General features: G+C 33.8%; 1 protein-coding gene across 7 annotated transcripts in view; it reads right to left on the bottom strand.

Annotated features, from left to right (window-relative positions):
• The window catches only part of Agtpbp1 (ATP/GTP binding carboxypeptidase 1), a 207,684-nt gene that overhangs the window by 149,432 nt on the left and 45,217 nt on the right, over positions 1 to 13,035 (bottom strand). For 6 of the 7 annotated variants that reach the window (XR_013090371.1, XR_013090370.1, XM_076846133.1 and 3 more), the window contains exons 3-4: positions 8,023 to 8,147; positions 2,549 to 2,616 (exon numbers count right to left, since the gene is read on the bottom strand). Coding sequence is in view for 4 of the 7 variants with exons in the window: in XM_076846133.1 (XP_076702248.1) it covers positions 2,549 to 2,616; positions 8,023 to 8,147 (193 nt within the window). In the remaining 3 variants the exon portion in view is untranslated. Of the gene's footprint in view, positions 1 to 2,548; positions 2,617 to 8,022; positions 8,148 to 13,035 lie in introns of those variants that run through there. The other variant, XM_076846134.1, reaches the window with a different exon arrangement.

Below are 13,035 nucleotides of genomic sequence, written 5' to 3' on the forward strand. Positions count from 1 at the left end.
GGGGTTGTGGCTCAGTGGTAGAGCACTTGCCTAGCATGTGTGAGGCACTGGGTTTGATTCTCAGCACTGCATATAAATAGATGAATAAAATAAAGGTCCATCAACATCTAAAAATAATATTAAACATGGTAAATATGTGAAACTCAAACTTTTTGTACCTCTTGGAAACTATCTATATTTTATAAATGGCCTTCTCAATTTCTCTAGGAACAAATGTATCCAGGTTTCCACTATTCTCTTATTCAGTTTTCTTTTTGCCTCTCAGAACTTTTACAAATATATTTATAGCTATCATTTTCTTAGTATCAACATTATTAAAAAAGGAATTAATTTGTAATTTAAATTCCTATATTTCTACCAAAACAGATCTACCAGATAATAAAAGTAAAAAAAAAAAAAAACTGCTAAGATATAGCTCAATGGTACAGTTTTTGCCTCAAAACTGAAAGGATCTGGGTTCTTCCCCAGTGAAGGAAAGAAGGAAGAGAATAAGGGAAAGAGGAAAAAAGAAGGAGAGAAGGAGAAAAAATGAACTAAAATTAAAAAGGCACTGTAATATATATATATATATATATATATATATATATATATATATATATATATATATATATATATATATATATATATATATAAAATGACTACTCAGTCACCTAGCTCCCGTCTCAAGAGATAAATGTTATCAATTTCATATGAGTTATCCCTAAAATAATATGCTCATAAAAGAAATTCAAGTATGCACACATGTGCAGACATATTTATTTTTCCAAATGGTATTGCCCTACAGATATTATTTGGAACCTTGGCAATTTTCATATCAATAAATAGGCTTCTTCATTATTCTTTTTAAAGGCTGAACAATAAATTCCATTATATGGTTATACCATTTGTTATGTAACCAGTCACCTACCCATGGGATATTCAGGTATTTTTTTTTTCCTGGCCTTTATTTTTATTTTTTTATTTTTTACATACAATAGTGGAATGCATTACACTCATTATTACCCATTTACAGCACAATTTTTCGTAACTCTGCATATAAAGTATGTTCAAGCCAAATTATGCCATTATACATGTACACTTTTTTTTTTTTTGCATTACTCAGGTGTTTTTAGTATTTTACTACTTAAAAATTATAGCAAATAACTAAGCAAATATGTTTATACATGATGAAAATATATTTCTGTATGTGAAATAAATTTCTAGAATTTCTGAGTCAAAGACATTACCAAATTGCTCTCCTTGGAATAATTTACACTCTCATCAGCAATATAGAAGGAGAGTACTATTTTGTAAAGTCCGGACAACCAATCTAATAAATAAAAATGCTTAAACATGGTACTCTGGTTACTTTTATTAAAAGTGATGCTTAATCTCTACTGACATTTATCTTTCTTTTTCTGAGAACTATCCAATCATAACCTTCACATGATTTTCTACTGGTTATGAACTTTTTTCCCTTACTGATTTATAATTCCTTATGTTGAAGAAATTAAATGAGTTCAAAGAGTTTTTCTGTATTTTCCAACTATCTATAGAGTTTTTTTCATACACTTGTTAATGTAGTTAAATTAATGTTGCAAGCTTTTCTTTTACGACTCCCACTTTTTATACTTAGAAAACTTCCTTGTTATAAGAATATTGTTTAATTTCTCCCATTCCTTCCTCCAGTATATGATTTTATTTTCAATGCCTACATCTTTGCTTGGTGGAAGTAAGAATCCAACATCATGCTTTCCCAGATGGCTATCAATTTGCCCCAGGCTCCATTTGTTAAGCAACCCCTCTATTCATCCATGATCTGAAATGCCACCTTTATCAAATAATACTAAATTCCCATGAGCATTTTAAATTTATTTTTGGATTTTCTGTTCTGTTACACTGGTACCTACCTAGTACTCGTATAGAATTTCTAAATTATTTTAGTTACTAAAACTTTATAATATTTTTTGGTATTTGTTTGGTAGGAATAGTCCTTTCTCATTTCTCTTCTTTCCAGGAATGGCCTTTCTATTTCTACTTATTCTTGACCCCAACCCATTTGGACAAAATCATATGAGACTGCTCTAAACTAGCAGATCAATTTAAGGAAAATCAATATTCTTATATGGTTAAGATTTCCTATGGAAGAACATAAACTTATTTCTTGTGCTTAACACTGCACTAAATAAAATATAATATCCTGATCTGAATACATCCTCTGATTTTACCCAAAAATTTTACGCTGGCATAGAAATTTAAGTATTATAAATATAACATAGTAGTTACTCAACCAATAAATAAGAGTAAAACAAATCATGAATGTATAGCAATAGAATATAGAATAAATGAGACTTTTCAATGTTTATCATTTATTTTAAACTAAAGATTCATTTCCAGCTAATGTTTCGTTTGGTGAGGCGTGAAAGCATTCTAGACAAGTGCTCTATCACTGCACCACATCCCCCAGCTCTCTTAAGACAGAAAAACATTTATTATTAGTATTTGTGTTTGTGTGTGTGTGTGTAGCCTTTTACCTTCAGTTTACAATTAAAAGCTATTAGTGATTTACCTCTAATGTTGACAGCAGAACTTCCATTCCTGTAGAACCTTTGGCTGTCATTTCTCTCCTTGTTTTTTCTAGAAAGTAGAAAATAAGTTTTTAACATGAATGGGTAATTAAGTATATAAAGTTTTATTAATATATCTAGTATAGAATCAATAATCCTCCACTGGTTCAGTAAACATTCTATACTGGCTCCTACATGTTCTTCTCTCTGAAGTTGCTAATTCTGCTCACTGGAGACTTCAAGATTTCAGTTAAAAAAGACCTTCCCTACATTTCTTTTCAGTTACTACCATGATCTTTCTAAGAGTGTCCTTAACAATCCATGAAAAATTTAAAAGCCAGAAATATAATACAGATGCCAAACTGGGATAACATAGAGTTATAATGGTAGATTTCTTTCTTTACGGATAGAATTAAAAGATAGTTAGAAGATAATTAATCAAAATGAGTAAAATTCAGAGATCTAGTACCATTTTGAAATGTTTTTATTGCATTAATACTGTTTCAAATTTTGAATCACACAAAAATAACCAAAATTAAGGAAGAACAACTCCTATAAGAATCTGGAGATGAAATCACCCAAATCATCTTTCTTTCTCTGGGATGCGGAGGAAATGTGTAAATATTTCTATTATTTACAAGTTCCTAGATCTTTTCAATTCTCCTTTGATTAACAAGAGAAGAACAGTAAATCACAGGCCAACATTTAAGAAAGGAATTAACATTTACTATTCCATGTATTTTACCCACATTATCACTTATATGCCTCATTTTAACTCCCTGGGGGTGACAAATTACTCTTTTCATGGGCCAAAAATTTCTCCTTTGAGAAAAAGAACAATTATGTACAAAATAAATGAACAAATTAGTGAATAGACCAAATGACTCAGATGTTTCTGAACACAATTTAATGTGCTTCCCAAAGAGTCACAGGAATCATTCTTTTAACAAGTCCCTAATATTTTTAACACCTGAATACTAATGCCAGAAATTCTTTTATATATGGGCCACTGCCATTCACTTCATATTTTGAGATTTTAAAAATAGAACACAAACTTGGGGCTGGGGCTGAGGCTGGGGCTCAGAGGTAGAGTGCTCTCCTAGCATGTGCGAGGCGCTGGGTTTGATTCTCAGCACCATACAAAAATGGATGAAATAAAGATATTGTCTCCAAATGTGTATGTATGTGTATGTATATGTGTGTGTATACACACACACACACACACACACACACTTTTTTTTAAATAGAAAACAAGCAATCCACTCTCAATAGTACATATTCCACAATAAATTTCAAAGGGCTAAATTCAATGTTCCACATGGTGGTAGTTTAGGGAGTTTAAAAGCAGTTCGAGAACCAAGGCTCAGATAAGAGAAAATAACAACATAGTTGCAGGAGACAAATTCAAGCTAATAAGTCTTAGACATCATACTTTTGCCAAGAGCAAATCCTGTTCAATTTCTTAAGTCGGACATCTATTTGAAAATTATATTACTCTAAATTAGGACTTATTAAAAAGAGGGAGAAACATACTACCTAGAGGTTATAGTAAACTGATATTTATTGTACCTACTAATAACTACCCATAAAATAAATGTGCTGGAAATTCAATGTCATATTTATGTATCATCTCAGGTCCAGGAAGTGAACTTTGTTGAACTCACAGAAACCTTTCATCTTTCAAATTAGAAATTCTCATAAGTGATAAGTCTAAAAACACTGTTCATTTTTGCTCTCTACTGCCATATTGCTGATGTATAAAAGACTGACAAATTTTCTCACCTATAAAAAGAAATAAAGCTCATTAATGTTAACAAACTAAATTTCTCCTTTTAAAAAAACTACACTATTCTGTCAACTTAATCTATCCTTCACCCGCTCCTCAGTCCAGCTGCCTCTAACAAAAAAGTTTAACTTCCGAAAGAAATAGTTCCAAAGAGCCAATGTATCCTTGATGTAAGTAATATTTTAAATTAAGACCACTGATTTAATAAAGCTAAATTATTTTAAAATACTAATAGCATGTAGAATATTCAGAGGATAGAGAGCCCATGAAAAACAAGCCATTACATGTTCACCTTCCCTGGGTGGTGCTCACTTCCTTTAAAAATAACACAATGAAGTCTCTTACTCTGGTATTAATATTGCTTATGTAATTACTGTTGCTTATGCTTCACACTAAATGAAAACTAGGTCTCACTCTAAGCATTTTCTACTCTACTCCTCCACTATGATCTTGGAAGATGTCAATGTTAACAAGGATTATACATTCAAATCCTAATTCTATAGTTTCTTAACAACAAAATCCATCCCTGTGCTCCAACTTACCAAACCTCTCAATGGCCATTCTCAGGATCTCAAAATGCTCCACCACTGATGTGTTACCTCTCACTTTCAGATTATAACCTCCTAACATGCCAAATTTCTCTTTTCTTTGTAACAATTATATAATCCCTGTCACCTTCACTCAAACTTCAAGTTCATCAACTTATATATCCAGAAATCACAATATCAGTCTGCTCCATACCTAGCTTGGATTCCATGTGTCCCATGCCCCACACAAACCCCCATGCAGAAATGAATCCTATAAAGTGCATTCTGTACTTTAACATAAGAGTTAAAACAGTGCCAGAAGAATTTTTTCCTAACTTTTTAGCATAAGATTGTGTAAGCAATGCTATTGTTGGATTTCTAACATGTATAGATGTAATACATACAACAATAATAGCAAAAAGAAATGGAGTTTTATTGGAAGAAAGTTGTAAATTTCCTAGAATTAAATACACTAAAGTACAATGTTAGAAGATGCCTATTTTAATCCCTACAGGAAACACTGAAAACTAAAATTGCCAAAAGTTGACAAAGCACACACACAAAAATGAAGGCCATAAAAGATAAGACAGATGTAAAAGACATGAAACATTTAGAAAACAAATTTAAAGAGCCAGATGTAAATTCTATCTTATCAAAAAGTACTTTAAATTGGAAGCACTAAACAGACTAGATGAAAGAAAAAAAAAGCAAGATACAATATGTTATCTTCAAGAAACATAGATTCAGGGGCTGGGGTTGTGGCTCAGTGGTAGAGCACTCACCTAGCATGGGTGAGGCCCTGGGTTCGATCCCCAATACCACATAAAAATAAACAAAGATACTGTATCCAACTACAACTAAAAAATAAATATTTAAAAAAAAAAAAAACCAGATTCAGGGTTATAGCTTAGTTGGTAGAGTGCTTGCCTAACATGCACAAGGCCCTGGGTTCAATCCCCACTCAGTACCACCAAAAAACAAAACAAAACAAAAAAAAAACAGATTCAAAAACACAATTTCAAAGTAAAGTAAATGGATAAAAATACAATATAAAAAGATTAATCTTAAGACAGCAGAAGTGGCTATACTATCAGATAAAACAGACTAAATATTACTTAAAACAAAAAGATATGTTTCATATGATAAAAAAGGCAAAGCATCAGGAATATAAACAACCATCAGTGTATATATACCTCAAAACACAGCCTTCAAATGAATAAATAAAAACCATCAGAACAAAAAAGATAATTACACAGTTCAACAATAATAGATGGAGATTTCAATACCACTCTTAATTCATAGACTGGTACATTTAACTTAACAATGATAAGATTCCTATAGCACAAGAATTAAAACCAAGAATCAATAAATGGGATGCATTCAAACTAAAAAGTTTCTTCTCAGCAAAAGAAACAATCTTCGAGGTGAATAGAGAGCCCACATCTTGGGAGCAAATTTTTATCCCTCACACATCAGATAGAGCACTAATCTCTAGGGTATATAAGGAAATCAAAAAGCTAAGCACAAAAATAAATAAATAACCCAATGAACAGACACTTCTCAGAGGAAGATATATAATCAATCAACAAATATATGAAAAAATGTTTATCATCTCTAACAATTAGAGAAATACAAATCAAAAGTACTCTAAGATATCATCTCACTCCAATCAGAATGGCAGCTATTATGAAGACAAACAACAATTTGTTGGTGAGAATGTGTGGGAATAGGTATATTCATACATTCTGGTGGGACTGCAAATTGGTGCAGTCAATATGGAAAACAGTATGAAGATTCCTTGGAAAACTCAGAATGAAACCACCATTGGACCCAGCTATCCCTCTCCTCAGTCTATACTGAAAGACCAGCATACTACAGAGACATAGCCATCAATGTTTATAGCAGCACAATTCACAATAGCTAAATTGTGGAACCAACCTAGATGCACTTCAGTAGATGAATGGATTAAAAAAAAATGTGGCATACACAATGGAATACTACTCAGCAATAAAAGAAAATAAAATCATGGCATTTGCACATAAATGGATGGCTTTAGAGAAGATAATGCTAAGTGAAGTTAGCCAATCCCAAAAAAACAAATGTCGAATGTTTTCTCTGATATAAGGAAGCTGATTCATAGCGAGGTAGAGAGGGGGAGCATGGGAGGAATAGACGAACCCTAGATAGGACAGAGGGATGGAAGGGGAAGAGAGTGGGCAGGGGTTTAGCAAGGACAGTGGAATGTGATGGACATCATCATCCAAAGTACATGTATGAAGACACTAATTAGTGTGAACATACTTTATATACAACCAGAGATATGAAAAATTGTGCTGTATATGTATAATAAGAATTGTAATGCATTCCGATATCATTTATTTTTAAAAAATCAATTTTAAAATTTTTAAAATAAAATAAAATAAATAATTATATGGATTTTATTTGACTGATTCAAATAATGTTGTGCTGATATTTCCTAATATTAATATTAAGTCATTTTACATTACTGAAATAATGTTCCTTAACAATGATAATCTTATTTAAATGTATGCACTTAATTTACTGTTTTTATTTGAAACTTTTCCTATTTCTAAGCACAATATCAATATTCTTATTCTGTCAAGATTTTGATATTAATTTAGTAATATTTGCCTCATAAAATATAAATGTGATGCCTACTGAACATTTCTTTTTAGATGCTTCTCATAAAAAGAGAAAAAAAGTCTCAAGACAAGCCCATGATAGTTGTTATCTCTATTTCAGAGTTGGTAAAACAAAGTCCTAGAGATTCAACAACTTCCTCAAGAATCTTAGTCACTGAATGGCAGAGCTTGAAGTTGAAAATGAGGACTACACAAATAACCAACACCCTATGCTACTTAACATCTTTTAGGGTCAACATTCTACAAGCAGTGTTGGTGCTATTTATTTGAAAATGGGAGCAGAGAGCAACAATCATAACTAAGTACCATAGTAATCACTATTAGAAACAATGTGTTGAAAATCAATTTCCTACAAAGTTCTTCAGTTTGCTACTCTGAATCAATCTGAGAAAGTTCATTTTTTTAAGACATTTATTTATCAGAAATTTGAATATTCTTAGCATCTAGTTTCAAATAATTAAAATGGCATCCTAAAACAAAGAAAAAAAATTATATCTTACCTTGACTTTGAGCCAAATGAAGAATTTTTGATGTAACATATCTGGCAGTATCTGATTCTGTAGATTCAGTATTGATTTTCTCCAGCTGAGCCAGGAGCCCCACAATCCGAGAATTATTGGTAAGGCTAAAAAGAATATTACATTAAAGCATAATCTACATCAACCATAATTTCAACATTATACAGATTGGTGTTTGTTCGTGTCACATTTCCTTACTCATATCTTAATATTGTTAAAGTTCTGAATTAAATGAGAAACACTCTATTTCAGAAATCTACAAATCACAAATGTGCATTCAACCTGACCAAGAATCTTATCACACAATAAAAGTTCAAACCTTTCCACTTGCCAAAATTACTATATTTTCTCTGCTCTTCTCAAAACTCAGAATCCCCTCCAATCACGCCACTTTACTCTCATCCTGTCTCATAAATATTATAAAATAAAATAAAAACATGTTCATCTTTCACCTCCAAATCCTTATACCTATCTAATATTCTTTCTTCTCTGTTCCCACTCAATATGCAAACATTGGTACACAATGTCCTGTTCTAAATGTTACCAACATAATAAAATTTTCTGCCTCTTATAGAGTGAACTTTCTAATAATAAAAGACAAGTTATAGGGCTGGGGTTATGGTTCAGTGGAAGAGTGCTTGCCTCCCACATATGAGGCACTGGGTTCAATCCTCAGCACCACATAAAAAACAAAATAAAGATATTATGTCCATGTAAAAATGAAAAGACTATTTTAAAAAAGAGACAAGTTACATAAATAAATTTTTAAGTATGTCAGGTGTTAGAAAGTGTTCTGGAGAAAAAAATTGTTTTAGGGGAACAAAAGGCACACGGGGAGAGGTCCAATTTTGAAAACAGTAGTCTGGGAAGACCTTACTTGGAAGGTAATATTTAAGGAAAGGCTGAAAGAAGTAAGAACATCAGCCATGACAATACCAAGACAAAGAAGAAATCACAAACACTAAGAGCCAGTTAGGAACATGACTGACATATTCAATGAATAATGGTGGCCTGTGTTGCTGGAGCAGACTTAAAGAAGAACAGCAGTGAGAGATTAAGTCAGAGCTGGGGGTGAACATTTGGTCTTATAAAGGTCTTTGGCTTTGTACACTTAAACCCAGGCCTTCTTCAAATTCTCAAAACAAATTCTCAAAGTATTTGCTCCTTCAATTATTATTATCTATCTCTCCCTTACAACTGGATCATACCAATCAGTACACAAATATGATCTAGGAGCTTCTGCTAGCTATTCCATTTCTGATACTCCTTGAAAGAGATGTCTGTATTTGCTCTCTCCATTTCCTCTCATTTTGTTCACATTACAAACTACTAGTTTTCCTTCTGCACTCCCAGGTTTCCCAAAAGACTCCTGTGGTCTCTTCCATCCTCATCATAGTCAATATCTCAGCACCACCCCAACTAGATATCCCACTTTCTGTCAAACACTTCATTCTCTGGACTTAAATGACTCCCGCCTCTACCTGATTTTCTTTCTATCACAACTTCTTTTCAATCTCCTCAGCACCTCTAGACATTGAAGTCTCCCCCTACAGCACTGGCCCCAGCTCACTTTCATTTACCCTCTCTACACTTTTGTTCTCAGTGACTTCATCTAAGGCCACAACTATAATTACCATCTATATGCTGATTGGTTCCTGCATTCAACTGCAGCCTCAACCTCGGAGTGTATGCAACCTAATCATTCCTATTTAGGTGGAAAACTACTCTTTCCTCCTTCCTCTTCTAATCTTCTCCTCTTCTAAATTTTTCTTTTTTATTGGTTGTTCAAAACCTTACAAAGCTCTTGACATATCATATTTCATATATTAGCATATATTAGCTTCAAGTGAGTTATGAACTCCCATTTTTACCCCAAATACAGATTGCAGAATCACACCGGTTACACATCCACATTTTTACATAATGCCCTATTAGTAACTGTTGTATTCTGCTACCTTTCCTATCCTCTACTATCCTCCCTCCCCTCCCATCTTCTCTCTCTACCCCATCTACTGTAATTCATTTCCCTCCTTGTTTATTTTCCCCTTCCCCTCACAACCTCTTATATGTAATTTTGTATAACATTGAGGGTCTCCCTCCATTTCCATGCAATTTCCCTTTTCTCTCCCTTTCCCTCCCACCTCATGTCTCTGTTTAATGTTAATCTTTTTTTTCCTGCTCTTCCTCCCTGCTCTGTTCTTAGTTTCTCTCATTATATCAAAGAAGACATTTGGTATTTATTTTTTAGGGATTGGCTAACTTCACTAAGCATAATCTGCTCTAGTGCCAACCATTTCCCTGCAAATCAGAGACTCTGCGTCTGATAGAAGAAAAGGTTCGCTCCGATCTACATATTGTGGGGTCGGGCTCCAAATTCCTTAATAGGACACCCATAGCACAAGAGTTAATAACAAGAATCAACAAATGGGACTTACTCAAACTAAAAAGTTTTTTCTCAGCAAGAGAAACAATAAGAGAGGTAAATAGGGAGCCTACATCATGGGAACAAATTTTTACTCCTCACACTTCAGATAGAGCCCTAATATCCAGAATATACAAAGAACTCAAAAAATTAGACAATGAGATAACAAATAACCCAATCAACAAATGGGCCAAGGACCTGAACAGACACTTCTCAGAGGAGGACATACAATCAATCAACAAGTACATGAAAAAATGCTCACCATCTCTAGCAGTCAGAGAAATGCAAATCAAAACCACCCTAAGATACCATCTCACTCCAGTAAGATTGGCAGCAATTCTGAAGTTAAACAACAACAAGTGCTGGCGAGGATGTGGGGAAAAGGGTACTCTTGTACATTGCTGGTGGGACTGCAAACTGGTGCGGCCAATTTGAAAAGCAGCATGGAGATTCCTGGGAAAGCTGGGAATGGAACCACCATTTGACCCAGCTATTGCCCTTCTCGGACTATTCCCTGAAGACCTTAAAAGAGCGTACTACAGGGATACTGCCACATCAATGTTCATAGCAGCACAATTCACAATTGCTACACTGTGGAACCAACCCAGATGACCTTCAATAGATGAATGGATTAAAAAAATGTGGCATTTATACACCTGGAGTATTACGCAGCACTAAAAAATGACAAAATCATGGAATTTGCAGGGAAATCTTCTAAATTTTTCTAAATGCACACGCAACAATCAGTTGCTCGAAATAAACGTCTAGCAGGGTGCAGTGGCGCACACCTCTAATCCCAACTGCTCTGGAGGCTAGGGCAAGAGGATCATGAGTTCAAAGCCAGGCTCAGCAATTTAGTGAGGCTCTAAGCAATTCAGCAAGACCCTGTCTCTAAATAAAATACAAAAAAGGACTGGGAGTGTGGCTCAGTGGTTAAGTGCTCCTGAGTTCAATCCCTCCTACCTAAATAAGTAAAAAATACCTACACTCCCTTTTCCTTACTCCAACTCAATATAAGTTCTATCTCTAAAAGATCTAAAATCCACTCACTTCTCCCTCTCTCCACCCCCCATATAATTATATATAATTATTAATGTATAATCATCTCTCACAACACCCAACTAGTCAACTTCCCTTCTTGATGTCAAATAATCCATTTCTTTTTTTTAATATTTTTTTAAAGAGAGAGTGATAGAGGGAGAGAGAGAGAGAATTTTTTAATATTTATTTTCTTTAGTTATCGGCAGATATTATATGTGGTGCTGAGGATCGAACCCCGGCCGCACGCATGCCAGGCGAGCACTCTACCGCTTGAGCCACATCCCCAGCCCCCAAATAATCCATTTCTTAACGGTGATTATTTTTAACTTTTTATTTTGAAGTAATTGGATTCATGGAAGTTGCAAAACTACTAGAATGGATCTATATAACCTTTACCTAGTTTCCTCGATTATCACATTTTATATAACTATAGGACAGTATCAGAATCAGAAAATTGACATTGGCAGGAGTTCTATGCCATTTAATTACACGTAGATTTGTGCAAATACAAATATAATCAAATTTCTTTCCAAATAAAAATCTTTCAATGGCTTCCCAACAGACTTCAAGACCCACAGGACCTGTGACACCTGGTCCCTATCTACCTCTCAGACTTTATTCCCAACAATATTCCCTCTCTCCCTAGGATGCTTCTATCAGTTACTTGAATACAGCAAAATTTTCCTCAACTTCCAGGTCTTTATATTTGCTGACAGAACTGTGTAGAAATGGTATCATATCCTTTCATGGAGGCAAATAATGTCTGCTTATGTTAATATAAGCAGCAACTGATCACCACTACTGAGATCCATCATTTAATTAAAGGCTGAAAAATAGAAATAATTCTACCATTCCATTCCTTCCCTTCTTCATTTGTTAACTGGGGTAATTCCATAAGGAGAATTATGAACAATTCCATAAATATTCAGTCCCACATTTGGTTAGCCACAAGTATAGTTCATCAAATGAAAGCAAAATAAATGCCAAATTTTTAAATTTATCAATATCAGAAAAATCAGTTTATGTCCTAAAATCCTCCATAAGTGACCAGTATTCTGGTTTGTGTAAAGACAAGAAGTCATGGATTTAAACATATTTGACATATTTTGTCCACTATAGTTACTAATGATCAAATAGTCCCATCTTTGATCAATAGGAGCTCTTCAAGTTGGCTCTTAAGTTCTTTTGATACAATTATAATCATTTGACAGTATACTGGCTTTCTCATCTGACAAGGTTCTACATTGCTCAGAAATTCTTTCTCATAGTGAGGTTTACAAAAACCTAAGGGTACCTGAGACCCTTTCACAAAACCTACGAGGTCAATATCTATTGTCACAAAAATTCTACAGCACTGCTTAACTTTGGAACTGAGTTGACCTTTGTAGTGATTGTAAAAAAGGCAATGGTGGATGAAAAGCTGACACTTCAGCACAAATCAAGATAATGACACCAAACTGTACTCCTTAATGATCACTGTATTCTTCACCACCATGCACTTGTAGCTAAAAAAAAAATGACAGTTCCAACAA

The sequence above is a fragment of the Callospermophilus lateralis genome, chromosome 2, assembly GCF_048772815.1.
Source record: "Callospermophilus lateralis isolate mCalLat2 chromosome 2, mCalLat2.hap1, whole genome shotgun sequence".
NCBI lineage: Eukaryota > Metazoa > Chordata > Mammalia > Rodentia > Sciuridae > Callospermophilus > Callospermophilus lateralis.